A 22,657-nucleotide genomic window follows, 5' to 3' on the forward strand; every position below is an offset into this window, starting at 1 on the left:
GAGCGAGGAACACAAATAACCCTGATTTAAGAATAAAAAAAAAATAGAAAAATAAGCAAAATAATAAGTCCTTTAAATAGGTATTGATAAGGGTTAGTCAAAAATTCTATAATAATATAATAAAGTTAAGTAGAAGATACAACGAAAATCAACTATATAACTTTTTATGGATGAATCAGTTGTAAGTGAAAGGGATTTTATGATGTAGGGGGAAAAAAAACCCTAAACCCTAGTTCCTATGGTGGCTTTTCAGATTCTCCAAGTGGTTTAGCTCACAGTTACGTGAATCCACAGAGTGTGACCACTGAGGCCAGTGAATTGCTCAGCTGTCATGGACTCAACAACTACATGCTGAACGACAAGTAGCCTCGGAGATTGGAGAGAGGCTATTGGACAAAAAAGGATGGTTGTTCCAACTTGGAAGAACATCAAAATACTGATCATCATAGGGGATGAATGTCTGACTGTGGGGGGGCCTAGCATCCAGAAAGTCCATGATCAGCAGAACAGGGGACCATAAGTCTTCTTCTTACTGCCCTACTATTCTGAGAACTGGGGAAGTTTCCTGTGGACCATTTTGGGAATCTAATCCATTTGATCCTATGGAAGTTTCAGGATAGGAGTCCTTACTAGTACAGGGTAGGACAAGAGGACTTATGGTGCCTCGTTCTGCTGATCGTGGTGGTGGCGGTGGGGGGGGGGGTCCCAGTTGACAGGTCCCCTGGGATCTGACACTTATTGGGAATAAATATTCATTAGTCAAAAAAAACACCTTTAAATGGGTTGTCCATATTTAGAAAAACTCAGCAGGAGAAATTCCTGGTTGGTCAAAGATCTGGTCCCATCAGCTTTTTTGAGGGGTGTTAGTAAAAGGTCTACAAAAGTTCTACAGATGAAGCTTCTCTATAGGAATCATAAAAACGGTAATAATTTTGGTATGATAATCCCGGACACAAAGTCATATGAGGGTCTAACGAACCATCATTAAGGTCAAATACAAAAATACTGTAGTGTCAAGTCAACCCTGGTCACGGGGAAGACTTGAGTGCTTCATCTTGTTGACCTGATCTAGATCTCTAGGTTCCTAAAGATATCTCGAAAAGGAACCTGGTTAACAGCCTTTGGAGCTCAACAACAAGAAAGTTCTCAAATTTCGATCCCCTAGGGATGTTTACACATTAAAGATAATTTTTAACTCCTTATTTTACAATTTTTCTCAGTTTTATTGCTGTTTTAGCTCCTATCACTCAGTGATGGTCAGTGTTATATTTCAGAGTATGAGGGACTTTCTAAGCAGACAATTCATGATCCCTCTAGTGCTATGAGATGCTGTGTGCTGACAATGTGCTTAGATTATAAGCGTACAGGGTTTATCTACACTTTTATTTACCTTCTGAACATTCACTAGTATCTGAAACATGGAAAAAGAGATGAGACAGATCGGAGATGATGAGGTCTATTAGATGCATATAACAGCTGACATTCACAGCTCTGGAAGCAGAAAGGAGCAGCGTCAGACAGGAGAACAATATGTCTTCCCGACCCTAAAGTCAGAAGATTTATGGGCGGATCCTGGAGCAACCATCATTTTGTACAGCAGGACTGATAGAGACAGGTTGGAATTAGAGAATGTGTTATTTTGTTTTCCTGGGTATATTTAAGAATCTTGTCTTCGTTTGAGGAATACCCCTATAAGGGGCAAGGGTAGTCCTCCTTTAACATCAACCATTTAACATCTGACTGAATGTTATACGTGAAAGATTTACTGCACCTTGTGCTGAAAACTTGAGTTCCTTGACGTCAGTCACGGTGTTCCTCTTTTCTAGAGTCTTCTTCTCAATCCTTCGATTAATTCTTCTCTTTTTGGTCTCTCCCCAGAGATTGGAGCCCCCATGCATGCTCGGGATGTTGAGAATAGCAATTCCTTCCAGAGAGATATTTCCCAGATCCATCTGAATGCCATCACACTGCAAGGAATACAATCAATTAGTATTGAATTTTATTTTATTTTTATTTTTTTTTGTACTTAGAAGTCCTTTTAGGAGTCCCAACTTAGTAATTGACAACCTTTGCATTAGCTATCCCACTGATCTATTAGCAAATTTTAGTAAATCTCTTGTAGGTGGTTGTTTTTGGACTAGTTAGAAGTCTTATAGAAGTCCAAGATGTTGATCGCATAAGTTTTGCTCCAATATCAGAGCTGAAAGAGAATGTATAAAGAATTATTTATATCAGACTTTTCCTACTTTCTGTGATTTTCTTGTTAGCTTTACTGTGTACACTGGGACAGAATGAGTCATCTCAGTGCATTACCTACCAACCACTCCATTATCAAGCTAGAGATCCTACATAACACTACACATAGAGAGGGGTGTCCATGTAGCTCTTCCATTATACAATGGCTGAACATAATGTAACAATAGATTATTTCCTGTTTTATGTACCTTTGCTGTATAGATTGGGACACGACAAGCAGAGTCATTTCATTAAAAAGGCAAAGTGTAATGGGCAGACATTTTTTGAATCTGTAAAGTTAAATGAGGCAGGATAGTTACACTGTACCACAGATAAGGCTCCTTATGCTGCTTTTTTTACCACTTCCTGGTCTCTGGTGCTTTCTTTCGTAATCTATTACTTCCTGGCAACTGTGATAATGATATGACTTAACTCCCATTAATTGCAGCTCCCGTGAAACAAACACTCTGACGTCTTCTTAATGGACCTTCAATCGCATCCAACAGATGTTCCACTTAAGGCAAAATTCTAAAACCAGAAGTTTTAGAACTGGTGACAACCCCTTTAAGAGTGGACGTGAAGTCCTCTACAAACTTCAGTAAACTTACTGGTCCGAATGGAAACCACAATCCCAAGCAAACTACAGTATTACAGCGCCACAATATAGGAAATATAGAAATCCATCGTCTCATCGTGGCGCCCTTGATACCACATCAGCCCTTTAAGAGTGTAGACTCAATCTATAATGAACGGTCCTACACCTGAGCAGATACGAGGTTATATATAGACTCCTAATCACCGTAATCAAAGCGAGGGGAAGAATTCACATAATTAGAAATGCATTTAAGGAAATGACCAACGCGAAAAGAACGAGGAAAGACAACGACTTCCTCCATCTTCGGCTGCATTAGTATCGCTGATAGTAGATAAAAGCTCCAGCAATGGCACCAGGGCGGGAACATAAATAAGATATATAGATGGTCCGAGGACATGATCAATGTCTGCTCTGTGTGAGCTATTCTAGCCGCTGCCCTGGACGGTAGCAAAGGGCTCAGGAGGGGATCGGTAAATGTACATATCCCATACATTACACGTCTTCTGCAGGAAGTGCCAGCTTCTTAGACTTCTTCTATTTATACATTACACTGATTCTGTATCCAACATAAAGTCAACAAATATTCTCAGCAATAAGGACACAAGAACAAGGCAAGAGGTCAACTACACAATAGGACTACAACTAGAGAAGGAAAAAAACTAGTGAGTCTGAAATAACAGAAAAAAAATCAGGGGACCCTCTAAATTCTGATGGTCCTCTGTATATGATGGTCACAGAGATCATGAAGATGAAAGTGCATGCGAGAAAAATCTTATTGGCTGATCCTATATAACTTCCTGTCCCAACAGGAAATAAGATAGAAGAAGGAAGAAAGTTAGTTTTATTCTTGTACATAGGGGGCAGTATTATAGTAGTTATATTCTTGTACATAGGGGGCAGTATTATAGTAGTTATATTCTTGTACATAGGGGGCAGTATTATAGTAGTTATATTCTTGTACATAGGGGGCAGTATAATAGTAGTTATATTCTTGTACATAGGGGGCAGTATTATAGTAGTTATATTCTTGTACATAGGGGGCAGTATTATAGTAGTTATATTCTTGTACATAGGGGGCAGTATTATAGTAGTTATATTCTTGTACATAAGGGGCAGTATTATAGTAGTTATATTCTTGTACATAGGGGGCAGTATTATAGTAGTTATATTCTTGTACATAGGGGCAGTAATATAGTAGTTATATTCTTGTACATAGGGGGCAGTATTATAGTAGTTATATTCCTGTACATAGGTGGCAGTATTATAGTAGTTATATTCCTGTACACAGGGGACAGTATTATAGTAGTTATATTCTTGTACATAGTGGGCAGTATTATAGTAGTTATATTCTTGTACATAGGGGCGGTATTATAGTAGTTATATTCCTGTACATAGGGGGCAGTATTATAGTAGTTATATTCTTGTACATAGGTGAAGTATTATTGTAGTTATATTCTTGTACATAGGGGCGGTATTATAGTAGTTATATTCCTGTACATAGGGGGCTGTATTATAGTAGTTATATTCTTGTACATAGGGGGCAGTATTATAGTAGTTATATTCCTGTACATAGGGGGAAGTATTATAGTAGTTATATTCTTGTACATAGGGGGCAGTATTATAGTAGTTATATTCCTGTACATAGGGGGCAGTATTATAGTAGTTACATTCCTGTACATAGGGGTCAGTATTATAGTAGTTATATTCTTGTACATAGGGGCAGTATTATAGTAGTTATATTCTTGTACATAGGGGGCAGTATTATAGTAGTTATATTTTTGTACATAGGAGCAGTATTATAGTAGTTATATTCTTGTACATAGGGGGCAGTATTATAGTAGTTATATTCTTGTACATAGGGGCAGTATTATAGTAGTTATATTCTTGTACATAGGGGGCAGTATTATAGTAGTTATATTTTTGTACATAGGAGCAGTATTATAGTAGTTATATTCTTGTACATAGGGGGCAGTATTATAGTAGTTATATTCCTGTACATAGGGGGCAGTATTATAGTAGTTATATTCCTGTACATAGGGGGCAGTATTATAGTAGTTATATTCTTGTACATAGGGGGCAGTATTATAGTAGTTATATTCCTGTACATAGGGGGCAGTATTATAGTAGTTATATTCTTGTACATAGGGGCAGTATTATAGTAGTTATATTCTTGTACATAGGGAGCAGCATTATAGTAGTTATATTCTTGTACATAGGGGGCAGCATTATAGTAGTTATATTCTTGTACATAGGGGGCAGTATTATAGTAGTTATATTCTTGTACATAGGAGGCAGTATTATAGTAGTTATATTCCTGTACATAGGGGGCAGTATTATAGTAGTTATATTCCTGTACATAGGGGGCAGTATTATAGTAGTTATATTCCTGTACATAAGGGGCAGTATTATAGTAGTTATATTCTTGTACATAGGGGGCAGTATTATAGTAGTTATATTCCTGTACATAAGAGGCAGTATTATAGTAGTTATATTCTTGTACATAGGAGGTAGTATTATAGTAGTTATATTCCTGTACATAGGGGGCAGTATTATTGTAGTTATATTCTTGTACATAGGGAGCAGTATAATAGTAGTTATATTCCTGTACATAGGGAGCAGTATTATAGTAGTTATATTCCTGTACATAGGGGGCAGTGTTATAGTAGTTATATTCTTGTACATAGGGGGCAGTATTATAGTAGTTATATTCCTGTACATAGGGGGCAGTGTTATAGTAGTTATATTCTTGTACATAGGGGGCAGTATTATAGTAGTTATATTCCTGTACATAGGGGTCAGTATTATAGTAGTTATATTCTTGTACATAGGGGGCATTATTATAGTAGTTATACTCTTGTACATAGGGGGCAGTATTATAGTAGTTATATACCTGTACATAGGGGGCAGTATTATAGTAGTTATATTCTTGTACATAGGGGCAGTATTATAGTAGCTATATTCTTGTACATAGGGGGCAATATTATAGTAGTTATATTCTTGTACATAGGGGGCATTATTATAGTAGTTATACTCTTGTACATAGGGGGCAGTATTATAGCAGTTATATTCTTGTACATAGGGGGCAGTATTATAGTAGATATACTCTTGTACAGTGATGGGCAACCTTTTGAGCTAGGTGTGTCAAAATTCACCAAAAAAACGAGCAAAACTCGGGTGCTGTGTCACCTTTAGAAAAAAAACTAATTTTGTAATAACATGTCCAGCAGCGGCCTCCCCTTATTAATAACATGTCCTGCAGCGGCCTCCCCTTATTAATAACATGTTCAGCAGCAGCCTCACCTTATTAAAAACATGTCCAGCAGCGGCCTCCTCTTATTAATAACATGTTCAGCAGCAGCCTCCCCTTATTAATAACATGTGCAGCAGCGGCCTCCCCTTATTAATAACATGTGCAGCAGCGTCTGCCCCTTATTAATAACATGTCCAGCAGCGTCTTCCCCTTATTAATAACATGTTCAGCAGCAGCCTCCCCTTTTTAATAACATGTCCAGCAGCGGCATCCCCTTATTAATAACATGTCCAGCAGCGGCATCCCCTTATTAATAGCATGTCCAGCAGCGGCCTCCCCTTATTAATAACATGTCCTGCAGTGGCCTCCCCATAATAATAACATGTCCAGCAGCGGCCTCCCCTTATTAATAACATGTCCTGCAGCGGCCTCCCCTTATTAATAACATGTCCAGCAGCAGCTTGCCCTTATTAATAACATGTCCAGCAGCGGCCTCCCCTTATTAATAACATGTCCTGCATTGGCCTCCCCTTATTGATAACATGTCCAGCAGCGGCCTCCCCTTATTAATAACATGTCCAGCAGCGGCCTCCCCTTATTAATAACATGTCCTGCAGCGGCCTCCCCTTATTAATAACATGTCCTGCAGCGGCCTCCCTTCCCTAAAAAAATACCCCAGCGGCCTCCCTTTACTATTAAAATGCCCCTAGCAGCCTTCCTTCCCTAATAAAATGCCCCAGCGGCCTCCCTTTACTACTAAAATACCTCTAGTGGCCTCCCTTTACTACTAAATTACCCCTAGCGGCCTCCCTTTACTACTAAATTACCCCTAACCGCCTCTCTTTACTACTAAAATACCCCTCGCCGCCTCCTTTTACTACTAAAATACCCCTAGCTGCCTCCCTTTACTACAAAAAATACCCCTAGCCGCCTCCCTTTACTACAAAAAATACCCCTAGCCGCCTCCCTTTAAATATAATATAATAATAAACTTATATACTTACCCAGTGATGTCTTCTTCCCTTTAGCTTTACTGCAGGCGGCTCGGCACCTCCAGGTTGCACCGCGCACCTCGGGTCACGTGACTGAAGTGACCTGACGTCAGGTCGCCTCAGTCACGTGACGAGCAGCGCGCATTGCAGCCTGGAGGAGCCGGAGGAGTTGCAGACGGTGGGCGGACCAACGCGGCGCCGGACATGTAAGCAGGGGGCAGAAACACAGGGACGGGGGCGGAAGATTTACACAGGGACAGCACATTACACAGGGAGGGGGGGTGGACCGCGGGCGCTGGGCAGCCGCGTGTCACCAAAAATGGCTACGCGTGTCAGTGCTGACATGCGTGTCATAGGTTCGCCATCACTGATATAGGGGGTAGTATTATAGTAGTTATATTCTTGTACATAGGGGGCAGTATTATAGTACCTATATTCTTGTACATAGGGGGCAGTATTATAGTAGTTATATTCCTGTACATAGGGGGCAGTATTATAGTAGTTATATTCTTGTACATAGGGGCAGCATTATAGTAGTTATATTCCTGTACATAGGGGGCAGTATTATAGTAGTTATATTCTTGTACATAGGGGCAGCATTATAGTACCTATATTCTTGTACATAGGGGGCAGTATTATAGTAGTTATATTCCTGTACATAGGGGGCAGTATTATAGTAGTTATATTCTTGTACATAGGGGCAGCATTATAGTAGTTATATTCCTGTACATAGGAGGCAGTATTATAGTAGTTATATTCTTGTACATAGGGGGCAGTATTATAGTAGTTATATTCTTGTACATAGGGGGCAGTATTATAGTAGTTATATTCTTGTACATAGGGGGCAGTATTATAGTAGTTATATTCCTGTACATAGGGGACAGTATTATAGTAGTTATATTCTTGTACATAGGGGGCAGTATTATAGTAGTTATATTCTTGTACATAGGGGGCAGTATTATAGTAGTTATATTCTTGTACATAGGGGGCAGTATTATAGTAGTTATATTCTTGTACATAGGGGACAGTATTATAGTAGTTATATTCTTGTACATAGGGGGCAGTATTATAGTAGTTATATTCTTGTACATAGGGGCAGTATTATAGTAGTTATATTCCTGTACATAGGGGGCAGTATTATAGTAGTTATATTTCTGTACATAGGGGTAGTATTATAGTAGTTATATTCTTGTACATAGGGGGCAGTATTATAGTAGTTATATTCTTGTACATAGGGGGCAGTATTATAGTAGTTATATTCTTGTACATAGGGGGCAGTGTTATAGTAGTTATATTCTTGTACATAGGGGGCAGTATTATAGTAGTTATATTCTTGTACATAGGTGGCAGTATTATAGTAGTTATATTCCTGTACATAGGGGGCAGTATTATAGTAGGTATATTCTTGTACATAGGGGGTAGTATTATAGTAGTTATATTCTTGTACATAGGGGGCAGTATTATAGTAGTTATAGTATTGTACATAGGGGGCAGTATTATAGTAGTTATATTCTTGTACATAGGGGGCAGTATTATAGTAGTTATATTCTTGTACATAGGGGGGAGTATTATAGTAGTTATATTCTTGCACATAGGGGACAGTATTATAGTAGTTATATTCCTGTACATAGGGGGCAGTATTATAGTAGTTATATTCTTGTACGTAGGGGGCAGTATTATAGTAGTTATATTCTTGTACATAGGGGGCAGTATTATAGTAGTTATATTCTTGTACATAGGGGGCAGTATTATAGTAGTTATATTCTTGTACATAAGGGGCAGTATTTTAGTAGTTATATTCTTGTACATAGAGGGCAGTATTATAGTAGTTATATTCCTGTACATAGGGGGCAGTATTATAGTAGTTATATTCCTGTACATAGGGGGGAGTATTATAGTAGTTATATTCTTTTACATAGGGGGCAGTATTATAGTAGTTATATTCTTGTACATAGGGGGGAGTATTATAGTAGTTATATTCTTGTACATAGGGAGCAGTATTATAGTAGTTATATTCCTGTACATAGGGGGCAGTATTATAGTAGTTATATTCCTGTACATGGGGGGGGGCAGTATTATAGTAGTTATATTCTTGTACATAGGGGCAGTATTATAGTAGTTATATTCCTGTACATAGGGGGCAGTATTATAGTAGTTATATTCCTGTACATAGGGGCAGTATTATAGTAGTTATATTCTTGTACATAGCAAGGAGTATTATAGTAGTTATATTCCTGTACATAGGGGGCAGTATTATAGTAGTTATATTCCTGTACATAGGGGGCAGTATTATGGTAGTTATATTCTTGTACACAGGCGGCAGTATTATAGTAGTTATATTCTTGTACATAGGGGGGCAGTATTATAGTAGTTATATTCCTGTACATAGGGGGCAGTATTATAGTAGTTATATTCTTGTACATAGGGGGCAGTATTATAGTAGTTATATTCTTGTACATAGGGGCAGTATTATAGTAGTTATATTCTTGTACATAGGGGGCAGTATTATAGTAGTTATATTCCTGTACATAGGGGGCAGTATTATAGTAGTTTTATTCTTGTACATAGGGGGCAGTATTATAGTAGTTATATTCTTGTACATAGGGGCAGTATTATAGTAGTTATATTCCTGTACATAGGGGGCAGTATTATAGTATGTATATTCCTGTACATAGGGGGCAGTATTATAGTAGTTATATTCTTGTACATAGGGGGCAGTATTATAGTAGTTATATTCTTGTACATAGGGGGCAGTATTATAGTAGTTATATTCTTGTACATAGGGGGCAGTATTATAGTAGTTATATTCTTGTACATAGGGGGCAGTATTATAGTAGTTATATTCCTGTACATAGGAGGCAGTATTATAATAGTTATATTCCTGTACATAGGAGGCAGTATTATAGTAGTTATATTCCTGTACATAGGGGGCAGTATTATAGTAGTTATATTCCTGTACATAGGGGGCAGTATTATAGTAGTTATATTCTTGTACATAGGGGGCAGTATTATAGTAGTTATATTCCTGTACATAGGGGGCAGTATTATAGTAGTTATATTCTTGTACATAGGGGGCAGTATTATAGTAGTTATATTCCTGTACGTAGGGGCAGTATTATAGTAGTTATATTCCTGTACATAGGAGGCAGTATTATAGTAGTTATATTCCTGTACATAGGGGGCAGTATTATAGTAGTTATATACCTGTACATAGGGGGCAGTATTATAGTAGTTATATTCTTGTACATAGGGGGCAGTATTATAGTAGTTATATTCTTGTACATAGGGGGCAGTATTATAGTAGTTATATTCTTGTACATAGTGGGCAGTATTATAGTAGTTATATTCTTGTACATAGGGGGCAGTATTATAGTAGTTATATTCTTGTACATAGGGGGCAGTATTATAGTAGTTATATTCTTGTACATAGGGGGCAGTATTATAGTAGTTATATTCCTGTACATAGGAGGCAGTATTATAGTAGTTATATTCCTGTACATAGGAGGCAGTATTATAGTAGTTATATTCCTGTACATAGGGGGCAGTATTATAGTAGTTATATTCCTGTACATAGGGGGCAGTATTATAGTAGTTATATTCTTGTACATAGGGGGCAGTATTATAGTAGTTATATTCCTGTACATAGGGGGCAGTATTATAGTAGTTATATTCTTGTACATAGGGGGCAGTATTATAGTAGTTATATTCCTGTACGTAGGGGCAGTATTATAGTAGTTATATTCCTGTACATAGGAGGCAGTATTATAGTAGTTATATTCCTGTACATAGGGGGCAGTATTATAGTAGTTATATACCTGTACATAGGGGGCAGTATTATAGTAGTTATATTCTTGTACATAGGGGGCAGTATTATAGTAGTTATATTCTTGTACATAGGGGGCAGTATTATAGTAGTTATATTCTTGTACATAGTGGGCAGTATTATAGTAGTTATATTCTTGTACATAGGGGGCAGTATTATAGTAGTTATATTCTTGTACATAGGGGGAAGTATTATAGTAGTTATATTCTTGTACATAGGGGGCAGTATTATAGTAGTTATATTCTTGGACATAGGGAGCAGTATTATAGTAGTTATATTCTTGTACATAGTGGGCAGTATTATAGAAGTTATATTCTTTTACATAGGAGGCAGTATTATAGTAGTTATATTCCTGTACATAGGGGACAGTATTATAGTAGTTATATTCTTGTACATAGGGGCAGTATTATAGTAGTTATATTCCTGTACATAGGGGGCAGTATTATAGTAGTTATATTCTTGTACATAGGGGGCAGTATTATAGTAGTTATATTCTTGTACATAGGGGGCAGTATTATAGTAGTTATATAGTCATACATATCCTAGTCTCCCCTGTGGAATCATTCATCATGGTGACCTAGTCAGACCTTAGTTCCCTACTTTCCATCCCGCTGACCTCCCCGCTCCCTACTTTTCACCCTTTTGCACTGAATTCCCCACTATTTGTTAAACCATTGCTGCATTTTATTTAACTTATTGAATGGAGAACGTCTGATACAAATTCTCCTCATGCTTTCTTGCGACTTCTATACATTTCAGATAAAAAGATATTAATTTCATAATTAAAAGTAATCTTGTGTAAATACCCTGCAGGCCTCAATGAATCAAACACATACTGTGTGTCAGACGTCCCACTGTCTTCAAGTGGAATGTACTGGCTGGATAATTAGATGGTGCACGTTCTCCAGACTTATTTGCATGCATATTATATTTTTTGCACACTGACAAGCAGCAGTAACAACAAAAGTCAGATTACCACAGGGAATTCCCACAAAGAAGTCTTCATTCCTTATAATTTACAGCCGAAATTAAAATAATTTGATCTTTGACAAGGATGAAATGTCAGGCGGCAGGGGGTCCCCTACAAGCCACGGCCTGTGGATTCTGAAATCTGCCTAATTTATGTCACTCACTTCATAATACATATTTAAGTATTACACAAAAAAGACAATAAATATGCAATCCGCCACCTTTGGTATTTCCCTGCTGTTAATTTATAAAGGTCTGGAGTCCCCCGAAACCAACTGGAAGGATTTGGGTGTGGGGGGGGGAGGGGTGACGCCTCGGCCCGGCACCGGGGAAGGTATCGGCTGCTGTTTTCACTTAATATTGGGCTCAGCGGGACGTACGATGCGGCAATTATTCGGCTCGCCCCCCCCCCAGAACCCCATTGTGACTGGTTAGACTAGCGAGTCCTCACAATTAGCGCGAGGACCTTCTAATTAACACCGACGAGCGGAGAGATTAGTTTGCACTTTTGCAGTTGGTGGCGAAGGTGACGCCGTGACAGAGGTGGAAACGGGGTGTTGATAGGGTGACAGTACAGTATGGAGTCTACGAGCAGCGTCATACGGGAGACGAGGTCCATCCATGGCTTCTCCTTCCATTGTCTCCAGGAATGACCCCGACACAACCTGCTGAGCTGTAATAGTGTCAGATATTTCTATATGCACTCACTATTCTGCTGCTGGTGCAGTCACTGTGTACATACATGACATTACTTATCCTGTACTGATCCTGAGTTACATCCTGTATTATACACCAGAGCTGCACTCACTATTCTGCTGCTGGTGCAGTCACTGTGTACATACATGTGATGACTTATCCTGTACTAATCCTGAGTTACATACTGTATCATACTCCAGAGCTGCACTCACTATTCTGCTGGTGCAGTCACTGTGTACATACATGACACTACTTATCCTGTACTGATCCTGAGTGACATCCTGTATTATACCCCAGAGCTGCACTCACTATTCTGCTGCTGGTGCAGTCACTGTGTACATACATGACATTACTTATCCTGTACTGAGCAGCGTCATACGGGAGACGAGGTCCATCCATGGCTTCTCCTTCCATTGTCTCCAGGAATGACCCCGACACAACCTGCTGAGCTGTAATAGTGTCAGATATTTCTATATGCACTCACTATTCTGCTGCTGGTGCAGTCACTGTGTACATACATGACATTACTTATCCTGTACTGATCCTGAGTTACATCCTGTATTATACTCCAGAGCTGCACTCACTATTCTGCTGCTGGTGCAGTCACTGTGTACATACATGACATTACTTATCCTGTACTGATCCTGAGTTACATCCTGTATTATACTCCAGAGCTGCACTCACTATTCTGCTGCTGGTGCAGTCACTGTGTACATACAGGACATTACTTATCCTGTACTGATCCTGAGTTACATCCTGTATTATACACCAGAGCTGCACTCACTATTCTGCTGCTGGTGCAGTCACTGTGTACATACATGTGATGACTTATCCTGTACTAATCCTGAGTTACATACTGTATCATACTCCAGAGCTGCACTCACTATTCTGCTGGTGCAGTCACTGTGTACATACATGACACTACTTATCCTGTACTGATCCTGAGTGACATCCTGTATTATACCCCAGAGCTGCACTCACTATTCTGCTGCTGGTGCAGTCACTGTGTACATACATGACATTACTTATCCTGTACTGATCCTGAGTTACATCCTGTATTATACTCCAGAACTGCACTCACTATTCTGTTGCTGGTGCAGTCACTGTGTACATACATGACATTACTTATCCTGTACTGATCCTGAGTTACATCCTGTATTATACCCCAGAGCTGCACTCACTATTCTGCTGCTGGTGCAGTCACTGTGTACATACATGACATTACTTATCCTGTACTGATCCTGAGTTACATCCTGTATTATACCCCAGAGCTGCACTCACTATTCTGCTGCTGGTGCAGTCACGGTGTACATACATGACATTACTTATCCTGTACTGATCCTGAGTTACATCCTGTATTATACTCCAGAGCTGCACTCACTATTCTGCTGCTGGTGCAGTCCCTGTGTACATACATGACATTACTTATCCTGTACTGATCCTGAGTTACATCCTGTATTATACTCCAGAGCTGCACTCACTATTCTGCTGCTGGTGCAGTCACTGTGTACATACATGACATTACATATCCTGTACTGATCCTGAGTTACATCCTGTATTATACACCAGAGCTGCACTCACTATTCTGCTGCTGGTGCAGTCACTGTGTACATACATGACATTACTTATCCTGTACTGATCCTGAGTTACATCCTGTATTATACCCCAGAGCTGCACTCACTATTCTGCTGCTGGTGGTGCAGTCACTGTGTACATACATGACATTACTTATCCTGTACTGATCCTGAGTTACATCCTGTATTATACCCCAGAGCTGCACTCACTATTCTGCTGCTGGTGCAGTCACTGCACATACATGACATTACTTATCCTGTACTGATCCTGAGTTACATCCTGTATTATACCCCAGAGCTGCACTCAATATTCTGCTGCTGGTGCAGTCACTGTGTACATACATGACATTACTTATCCTGTACTGATCCTGAGTTACATCCTGTATTATACTCCAGAGCTGCACTCACTATTCTGCTGCTGGTGCAGTCACTGTGTACATACAGGACATTACTTATCCTGTACTGATCCTGAGTTACATCCTGTATTATACACCAGAGCTGCACTCACTATTCTGCTGCTGGTGCAGTCACTGTGTACATACATGACATTACTTATCCTGTTCTGATCCTGAGTTACATCCCTTATTATACCCCAGAGCTGCACTCACTATTCTGCTGGTATAATCAATGTGTACATACAGCAGTTCTCGTGGTTGTTACATGTTTTAAAAAGAGATACAATATTTTACTTACTTCTATTTCAATTGCTTCATGAAGTTTTTTACACGTTGCAGAGAATGTTTCGGATGTGCCGAATTCGAAATACCAAAATTTATTCTTCATTCTGAAATACAAAAATAGTTTTGTGATTTTAAGATGTGGTTACAATTAGAGATTGTACTGTTTGCAAGGCTCTTCAGGACGCATGCGGCAGGATGACATCATCAGTCACCTGCAGCTTCCAGTCTATCAACGGGGGAGGTCAGAGGCAACGACAGAAGACACAGCGGCAAAGAGCCGGCAGGACATTCACAATACAATGCATGATAAAATGTGATGATCGGACATTATTCCTAGAATTTATTTTTGGGGGTAATATAGAAAATCTCATCTATCCTGGGGGGCTCTATATAAAATATAATCTATCCTGGGGGGCTCTGTGTTAAACATCAATTTTCCTTGAGGCTACTACAGGAAAGATAGTTCCTTCTGGGGCGCACAGTGTGATAAATTGCACTATATGTAATACAATACAGGCGGTCCCCTACTCAGGAACACCCCACTTACACACGACCCCTAGTTACAAACAGACCTCTGGATGTTAGTAATTTGCTGTTTTTTAGCCTTAGGCTACAATAATCAGCTATAACAGTTATCAGAAGTGTCTGCAATTAAGCTTTTTTTTGTTAATCCTGGTTCTGATGACAATCCAACATTTTTAAAATCCAATTGTCACAGAGACCAAAAAAATTTTGGCTGGGGTTACAATTATAAAATATACAGTTCCGACTTACAAACAAATTCAACTTAAGAACAAACCTACAGAACCTATCTTGTACATAACTTGGGGACTGCCTGTATATTTTATTTAGAGGCACTGTCAATATTTCAAATGTATATAGTACGGTAAAGGTTATTATTTCAGGGGGTACCATATTATTTATTGAGGGGGCATAGCATATATTATTAGAGGGTCCCATTATAATAATTTTAAGAAGGGGCACAGTGATTTTTTAATATTTATATTCTTTTATCTACATAAAGAACGCAGTATGATCAAATGAAAATTGTGGTGTATATAATATTTAGAAGCACAGTGTGGAACATAGCTTTTATTCATAGTTTTTATAATTGATTGCGGTATTTTCAGGGGCGTAGTGTGGAGCTGTGCTACAAGGCGCCAAAGACCTATCTATACCTATTGAGCTGTCAGTTCTGGGAGGAATCGTGGTGCAATTATAGACCAGACTGATCTCACTTAAGAGCTTCTTGATGCACCTTCTACTTGTGTCTGATTATAACTCTAGTCTCAGACTAAGATTCTAATCTGTGAAACTCTTAGTTTCTGTAATTTTAATAATTCTCTCTTGTGAATATGAGTCTGTAGCACTAGAATCAGAATTTGGATTGGAGGGGGGGGGGGTAACTACGCCCCTAAAATACGCCAAAAATATCTTTATCCCCATTAAGTTTCTCAAAATACATAAATACATGTAAACTCAAGTTAACGATATCATTACCACAAAAATACCGAACACATCTTGATTCTAAGCTCTTGATACACTTCTATTCTGCAGCTTTTATGAGGTTACCGCACGTCCTACTTCTGTGCTCAGGGACGGTTTGGAAACTACTTATGCATAAAAAGCGCCAGTGTGTGTTTGGAAAATTGGACACAGTTCACCGGCGGCCATGAATGGGCCTCTTTATTAGCTTCTACTTACTACTAGGTTTGCTGCAGCATGAAGTAAGTAAACACAGCTAAGGTTCATTGAGAGAGCGAGGGCTCGGAGACGCAACGCTCTGCGGCCCTCCACGTTCCAGCAGGACACAAGTCTCATTAACTGCGGCTCCGGTTAATTTGTTGTGAACCATAATAAGTAATGAGAGCATCAGATGTTTTTGGAAAGTTCATTTTTTATTAATTATGTTTAATTTTTTTTATATTTTATTTTTCCATTACTTCATATATTTTACAAATGGCTTCCAGTATTGCTTATAAAATATCCCAAACATATTACCTACATGTGCGCTACAATCCTAAATATATGTATATATTACAACATGGAAAAAAATACTGCATTTTGTATTGATTTCAATTTTTTTAACGATAAGCAAATTTCTATCTTTCAACTTTCAAAACTTGAACTTTTTTTAAAAAAAGTTACAAAAGTATAAAAAGTTTAAAAAAAACCTGACTAACAACTGTGAAACTTTTGAAATGTATAAAAAGTATAAAAGACCTGACTAACAACTGTAAAACCTTTAAAGTCTAAAAAGTCTAAAAAAAAAAACCTTACTAACAACTGTGAAACTTTTAAAAAAATGCATCTTTGAAATTTTTACTTTTTTGATACCTCCAGAAAAAAAAAAAAAAAAAAAATCGACAAAATATTGACAGAATAAACTATAAAAAAGTTTTTAAAAAACTTGCTAAAAACGTTTAGCACTTTTTAGTGAGTTTTTTTAAACTTTTCAGGAGTTTTTCCATCAAAAATGTTGTCAATTTCCAATTCCGTGCTAGAAGCTTTTTTGACATAGTAAAAAAGTTAAAGTATAAAAAGTTTTTAAAGATATTTTTTCAACTTTGAAAAAAGTAAAAAAAAAAGTAAAAAAGCTGAATAAAAAGTGCTAAACGTTTTGAAAATTTTCAAAGTTGAAAAAGTTAAAAAAAAAAACAAAACTCTTTTAATACTTTAACATTTTTATTATCTCAAAACAACTTCTGGCACGGAATTGGAAATTGCCAAAATTTTGATTGGAATGAACTCTAAAAAGTGCTAAACTGTAAACTCTAAAAAGTGCTAAACTGACTAAAAAGTGGTAAACGATTTTTAAAAGTCCCAGTTGGCGAATACATCTAACTTTAGTCTAAACAGCTGGATGTGTTAGACAAATACAATGGGGGTCATTTATTAAGATTCGCGTTTCCCCTACGTGTTACCCGAATATTTCTGATTTGCGCCGATTTTCCCTGAATTGCAGCAAGATTTTGGCGCACGCTATCGGATTGTGGCGCATCGGCGCCGGTATGCATGCGACAGAAAATCGGGGGGCATGGCCGAACGAAAACCCGACGGATTCGGAAAAACCGCCGCATTAAAAAAAAAGTGTCGCTGGACACGCGCTTACCTTCACCCAGCAATGGATCGTGGACTCCGGCGGGCCTCGGCGGACTTCAGCGCAGCAGCGCCACCTGGAGGACGTCGGAGGAACTGCCTTAGTGAATCCCGTCCGGACCCGAATCCACCGCAGCGAACGCGCCACTGGATCGCGAATGGACCGGGTAAGTAAATCTGCCCCAATAAATCCAGTGAAAAACAGTGGACCACGAGTGGTGCAAAAAGTCTAAAAATCACAAAAAAAGTCTCTGCGCACAAATCTGCGACTTTTTTTGTTCTAACATTTAGAAGAAAGATAGTGATAAATCTCCCCCAATGGGGCAGATTTACTTACCCGGTCCATTCGCGATCCAGCGGCGCGTTCTCTGCGCTGGATTCGGGTCCGGCCGGGATTCATTAAGGTAGTTCCTCCGCCGTCCACCAGGTGGCGCTGCTGCGCTGAAGAGCACCGGAACGCACTGGAGTTCACCGAGCCGGGCTGAGTGAAGGTATGAGCAAGCTCCGCAACAGATTTTTTGTTTTAAATGCGGCGTTTTTTCCGAATCCATCGGGTTTTTGTTCGGCCACGCCCCCCGATTTCCGTTGCGTGCATGCCGGCGCCGATGCGCCACAATCCAATCGCGTGCGCCAGAATCCCGGGGCAATTCAGGGGAAATTGTCTCAAATCGGAAAAACGCGAATCGGGCCCTTAGTAAATGACCCCCATTGTCTAATATTACACAGAGTCAGTAAATTTTATATGTAATTATATTAAAGACATGGATATAAATTTTTACACTAATTTAAGTTTTTGAAAACAATACATTTTTTTTTGTCATTTTTTTTAATATATATTTTTATACTGATATATAACATTTAAATTTCATAATAATATTTAATAATTCCTTAAAGGTTTGACTGAGGTTGTAAAGAGGCTGAAATAGTGAACGGTTCTCTGTGACGTAATAATCTAACAATAATAAAGTAATAATAATAGGAGTATAATAGTGAATCTCTCGGCTTCCCGGTTGGACATGGTATTGTGTGGTCCGCGCTGCCCATGATGACACTATAGACGGTAATTGAGGATGTGAATGGAGACGGCCCACTTGAGTTAGACCCATTTATTCGTGACGCTGCGTTCAATTAGAAAGGCAAAAATAGAAACACAACTCCGAACATTCATTTATATTCATAGGTTTTGCTAAATTGGGTAAAATTTTCCTTTCCGTCCTATCGTAAGGATTAACGACTTATTGTGACCTTCTATTTATAGGGAAATCATTGCCCAGTTACGACACGGGGACAAGTTTATTCCCGGACTCTGCTTCAGTTCATAGTGCAGGTATTTATAGTGTCCAACTATACGGGAACACCGGGGGGGGGGGGAGGAAAAGTTTTACACTACGTTTCACAACATATAAAAGCTCCAACCTACAACCTAAAAGCTCCGCCCTGTATTGGGCCTCGGGGAGTGTAGTTTGATACTAAGTTGCAGATTAATCTAAGGTGTAGCTGGTAAATAACCCAGTGGGCCGGAGACACGTAGGGGTGGGATGGACAGTAGGGATATTGAGGGGCCATTGGTCATCAAAAATGATGATTCTGCTATCCTGAGCTCTCATCACGAGAACTAACTGAAGGAAAGTAGATATGAGCAGGTAGATACACCAGACCAGCCACAATAAGCAGGTAGGTAGCTGCACCATGATCCACACACAACTAGAATGTAGTAGCACCAACCCAACACACAACCAGTAGGTAGTATCACCAGACCACTAAAACAACCAGTAGGTAGTATCACCAGACCTCTAACACAACCAGTAGGTAGTATCACCAGACCTCTAACACAACCAGTAGGTAGTATCACCAGACCTCTAACACAACCAGTATGTAGTAACACCAACCCAACACACAACAAGTAGGTAGTATCACCAGACCACTAACACAACCTGTAGGTAGTATCACCAGACCTCTAACACAACCAGTAGGTAGTATCACCAGACCTCTAACACAACCAGTAGGTAGTATCACCAGACCCCTAACACAACCCAACCAGTAGGTAGTATCACCAGACCCCTAACACAACGAGTAGGTAGTATCACCAGACCTCTAACACAACCAGTAGGTAGTATCACCAGACCCCTAACACAACCAGTAGGTAGTATCACCAGACCCCTAACACAACCAGTAGGTAGTATCACCAGACCCCTAACACAACCAGTAGGTAGTGTCACCAGACCCCTAACACAACCAGTAGGTAATATCACCAGACCCCTAGCACAACCAGTAGGTAGTATCACCAGACCCCTAACACAACCAGTAGGTAGTATCACCAGAACTCTAGCACAACCAGTAGGTAGTATCACCAGACCACTAACACAACCAGTAGGTAGTATCACCAGACCCCTAACACAACCAGTAGGTAGTATCACCAGACCCCTAACACAACCAGTAGGTAGTATCACCAGACCCCTAACACAACGAGTAGGTAGTATCACCAGACCTCTAACACAACCAGTAGGTAGTATCACCAGACCCCTAACACAACCAGTAGGTAGTATCACCAGACCCCTAACACAACCAGTAGGTAGTATCACCAGACCTCTAACACAACCAGTAGGTAGTATCACCAGACCCCTAACACAACGAGTAGGTAGTATCACCAGACCCCTAACACAACCAGTAGGTAGTAGCACCAGACCTCTAACACAACCAGTAGGTAGTATCACCAGACCCCTAACACAACCAGTAGGTAGTATCACCAGATCCCTAGCACAACCAGTAGGTAGTATCACCAGACCCCTAACACAACCAGTAGGTAGTATCACCAGACCTCTAACACAACCAGTAGGTAGTATCACCAGATCCCTAACACAACCAGTAGGTAGTATCACCAGACCCCTAACACAACCAGTAGGTAGTATCACCAGAACTCTAGCACAACCAGTAGGTAGTATCACCAGACCTCTTACACAACCAGTAGGTAGTATCACCAGACCCCTAACACAACCAGTAGGTAGTATCACCAGACCCCTAACACAACCAGTAGGTAGTATCACCAGACCCCTAACACAACCAGTAGGTAGTATCACCAGATCTCTACCACAACCAGTAGGTAGTATCACCAGACCCCTAACACAACCAGTAGGTAGTATCACCAGACCTCTAACACAACCAGTAGGTAGTATCACCAGATCTCTACCACAACCAGTAGGTAGTATCACTAGACCCCTAACACAACCAGTAGTTAGTAGCGCCAGATCCCTAACACAACAAGTAGGTAGTATCACCAGACCCCTAACACAACCAGTAGGTAGTATCACCAGACCTCTAACACAACCAGTAGGTAGTATCACCAGACCGTGCAGACAACCAGTAGGTAGTATCACCACAAATCACACACAACCAGCAGGTAGCTGCCCTAGACCCAACATACAAGCAGTAGGTAGATGCCCCATGTCTAACATATAACCAGTAGGAAGCTTCCCCAGGCCCAACACACAATCAGTAGGTAGTATCACCAGAACTTGCATACAACCAGTACGTACACTTCCACTCAAAAGTTCGATGAAAACTGAGTTGCAAAATGAATAGCAAATACAGTCCAGACATTGAGAAGTTTGAAATATTTTTTTTTTCATTTGAAATAATAATTTTTTTGCATCAAATTTGCTTCTATCAAAGATGCTCCTTTTTCTGTCATTCCAGCATTGCAGACCTTTGTCTTCTAGCTGTTCATTTGCTGAGGTAATTTGGGGAATTCTTCTGAATTGCCACCGGTTTTTGGTGCACGTGATCAGATTGTGTCACATCGGCGCCGGGTTGCACGCAGCGGAAATCAGGGAGCGTGGCCGTAGGAAAACCTGACGAATTTGGAATACCGGCGTATTAAAAAAAAAAGTGTCGCTTGACACGCACTTACCTACACCCACCAATGGATCGTGAACTCCAGTGCACTCCGATGGACTTCACCGCAGCAGCGACACCTGGTGGACATCGGGCGCACTGCCTTAGTGAATCCCGGACACGAATCCTGGACGGAGAACCCGCCGCTGGATCGCGACAGGACCAGGTAAGTAAATCTGCCCGATTGGGGCAGATTTACTTATCCGGTCCTGTGGCGATCCCCGAAATGCATTTTCCGACGAGGATTCAGGTCTGGCGCGATTCACTAGTCCCTTCCTGTGTTGCTGCTGCGCCGAAGTCCTCCGGAGTTCACCTTCTTCTTCCTGGTGCATGTGAGTGCTGATCTTGTGACATATTTCTTTTTTAAATTCCGCGGTTTGTCTGAATTTGTCGGGTTGTCCGAAGGCCCTCCCCCCAATTTCTGTCGCATGCAAGCAAGTGCAGATGCGGCACAATCCGATAGCGTGCGCCAAAAACCCGGGCCTATTCAGGGCAAAAGAGAAATATCCAGGAAACCCAACGAAAGTGCGGCGTTCGGACCCTTAGTAAATGAGCCCCTTTGTCTGCAGTGATTGAAGAGTGACCTCGGATGATGGAAAGTTTGGCTGTGGATATGATGACCCCGGATGAGGCGCGTTCTCTCCCTCCTGCGCGCGGCTGATCTGTCTCGGGGCAGTTGTTGTGATGAGAACTAATTCTACTTTTAGATTGGTCTTGTGGCTTTTGGCAAGCGTCTGTTTTGATAATTGAAGAGTCCAGCTTAAGCACCGGTGGAAAACTGTTCCTAACAAGCTCTCGGCGGTTACTAACTGCGTTCTAATTGAAGAGCTCGAACAAAATGTTACAAACCTGA

General features: G+C 40.1%; 1 protein-coding gene across 2 annotated transcripts in view; it reads right to left on the reverse strand.

The window, feature by feature from the left end:
* DGKB (diacylglycerol kinase beta) overlaps positions 1 to 22,657 on the reverse strand; it is a 366,542-nt gene that overhangs the window by 79,710 nt on the left and 264,175 nt on the right. For both annotated transcript variants that reach the window (XM_072154389.1, XM_072154390.1), the window contains exons 21-22: positions 14,828 to 14,918; positions 1,772 to 1,967 (exon numbers count right to left, since the gene is read on the reverse strand). In XM_072154389.1, the coding sequence (XP_072010490.1) occupies positions 1,772 to 1,967; positions 14,828 to 14,918 (287 nt within the window). The remainder of the gene's footprint in view (positions 1 to 1,771; positions 1,968 to 14,827; positions 14,919 to 22,657) is intronic.

Source organism: Engystomops pustulosus, chromosome 5 (assembly GCF_040894005.1).
Source record: "Engystomops pustulosus chromosome 5, aEngPut4.maternal, whole genome shotgun sequence".
Lineage (NCBI taxonomy): Eukaryota > Metazoa > Chordata > Amphibia > Anura > Leptodactylidae > Engystomops > Engystomops pustulosus.